General features: G+C 25.5%; 1 protein-coding gene across 1 annotated transcript in view; it reads left to right on the top strand.

The window, feature by feature from the left end:
* LOC107641628 (probable acyl-activating enzyme 1, peroxisomal) overlaps positions 240-2,250 on the top strand; it is a 5,621-nt gene continuing 3,610 nt past the window's right edge. Inside the window, exon 1 of the mRNA XM_016345112.2 lies at positions 240-523. Within this exon, the coding sequence (XP_016200598.1) occupies positions 308-523 (216 nt within the window). The 5' untranslated portion in view covers positions 240-307. The remainder of the gene's footprint in view (positions 524-2,250) is intronic.

Here is a 2,250-nt window from a genome sequence, read left to right as displayed (position 1 = left end):
AATTAGCAACCTGCTATTTTATTTAGTATCTTTAATAATAAGTTTTATTTTCTGAAAAAACACTACACTTTTTTTTCCCTTGAAGTGCAATACCCATTGGTCTGAAACTGAACCTAATTCTATTAATAAAGCAAATTCAATTGGGTTGACGGCGTCATGGTATGAATCTTATGCACTAAGAAGCCATGTGCATACATACTCTATTTACCGTGTCTTGTGCTTCACAATATAATTTATTATATATATATATACGAGAGAGAGTTTCGTTTGAAGAAGGAATTTTATTTGATCGTAATTACCTAGCAATATGAAAGAATTAGAGATACTTATTCCGTGCTCAGCAAACTACACTGCGTTGACACCAATCAGTTTTCTAGAACAAGCAGCCACTATCTACGGTGATAACAAGGCCTCAATCATTTATGGTGACCATGTTAGATTTTCTTGGAAACAAACCTATCAAAGATGTCTCAACCTAGCTTCTTCTCTCCTCAGCTTTGGGATTTCCCATCCTCATCATATTGTAAGTTAAGTTCCTTTAAATTCATGTAATCTATGCTAATAATTTCTTAGCTGCTTTTTAGATCTCTGCATTATTTTTCTTAATTTATTAATTTATTTCGTGCGTAGAAAATAACCACTCAATACTTTTTATATAAAAATAATATTAAAATATAAACACACATTATATTAAATATATCAAATTAAATTATTTAACTATTTTTGTTAATTATTATCTTTAAAAAACATATATTCATGTCACTGGTTATTATCAGTGTGAAATTCAAACTTCAAAATATTCATAACTGTATCGCAGTATAGTTTAATTTTGTCGGTTTCATTACATAACATAAAGCTAAGATTGGTATTTAATAGAGAATTATTTTTGATATACCGTTTGATATCTCAAATCCCAATTCCTAGTTTTTACCTTATTAGCTTTGTCTCTGAAGCTCTTACATTAACTATCTTAGCTTTTAGAACTGAAAGTTAGTTATACCAGAGTAGTGTATAATAATCCTTGCAAGTTTCTTTTCCACCTGACCTAGTTATTGATAAGGTTATTGCCTCATATATGAAGAATTTTCTTTTTATTTTATCTACTATTAATATCACATCTTACAAATGCCATTTAGCAATAAAATACTAACAATTTATTAAAATAATTTAAAAATTAATATTTAAAATTTATTATAAAAAATTAGGATAAGAATCAAGCTGCATATATTTTCTAGAAGCAGCTTATGTTTATTGTCCTGCACTTTATCTGGGTTCACGATATCAAGGCATTATTATTCAATAATAGTGTTCGTTTTTAATTTGAAATATTCTATTTTTATACTGTTACATGATTATCACTCAATCACTATCAATTGTATTCAACCGTTTTGGAAAAGAAGGATTGTTTATATTTGATGTTTTTGTCATTTGTTTAGATCTAAATCAATGAATAAGCGCGTGTGGAATATTTTCATGTTTGTAAATTGATTTCAAGTATTCTGTCATTATTGTTGAACAACCTAGGCTTCGTTGACATTTTTATCCTCATATACCAAGACTTATGCCAATCAAACTCTTCTTTAAAATAATAATATATTTATATATTTTTAATTAGCCAATGATCTATTTTAAATTTTTGGTCGGACATTACACATTAGAATATTAGATAGATTTAGCTAATAGTGGGAAGAGTACTATGATATGAAATTCATTTTAGTTTCGAATATTATTTAATTAATTTATTAAATTTTAATTTTGACATATTGACGGTCTAATTTTTATATAATTATTTAATTAATTTTGCTTTTTTTTATGACCATTTTTGTAATATGCATGTGTGAAGTAATTATTTATATTCATGTAAAAATATGTAATTAAATGCATAAAGTATCTTTGTACTAATATGTTACATGGGAATTAAATACTTGTTTTTTTGTTCTAATCACATGGAATTTGACTTTTGAGAAGTTATGATGTGATGTCAAAGATAAATCAAACTACACGGAATAATAATATCACATGAAAATATTGATTAATAATACTTAAAATTCCAGAATGATCGGGATAATTAAAAAAATATTTTATAAACACAAAATATCAATTATTAAATATATATACACTATGAACAACTTATAAATTTGAAAGTCACCAAAAAAAAACTTATAAATTTGAATCTGCTTATTATAAATGTAAATTTAGTTTGATTATATGGTCACATAATTTGATTGTAATTACAAATTTATTTTATTA

This window comes from Arachis ipaensis, chromosome B05 (assembly GCF_000816755.2).
Source record: "Arachis ipaensis cultivar K30076 chromosome B05, Araip1.1, whole genome shotgun sequence".
In the NCBI taxonomy this organism is placed as follows: Eukaryota; Viridiplantae; Streptophyta; class Magnoliopsida; order Fabales; family Fabaceae; genus Arachis; species Arachis ipaensis.
This window is presented reverse-complemented; position numbering and strand designations above follow the sequence as displayed.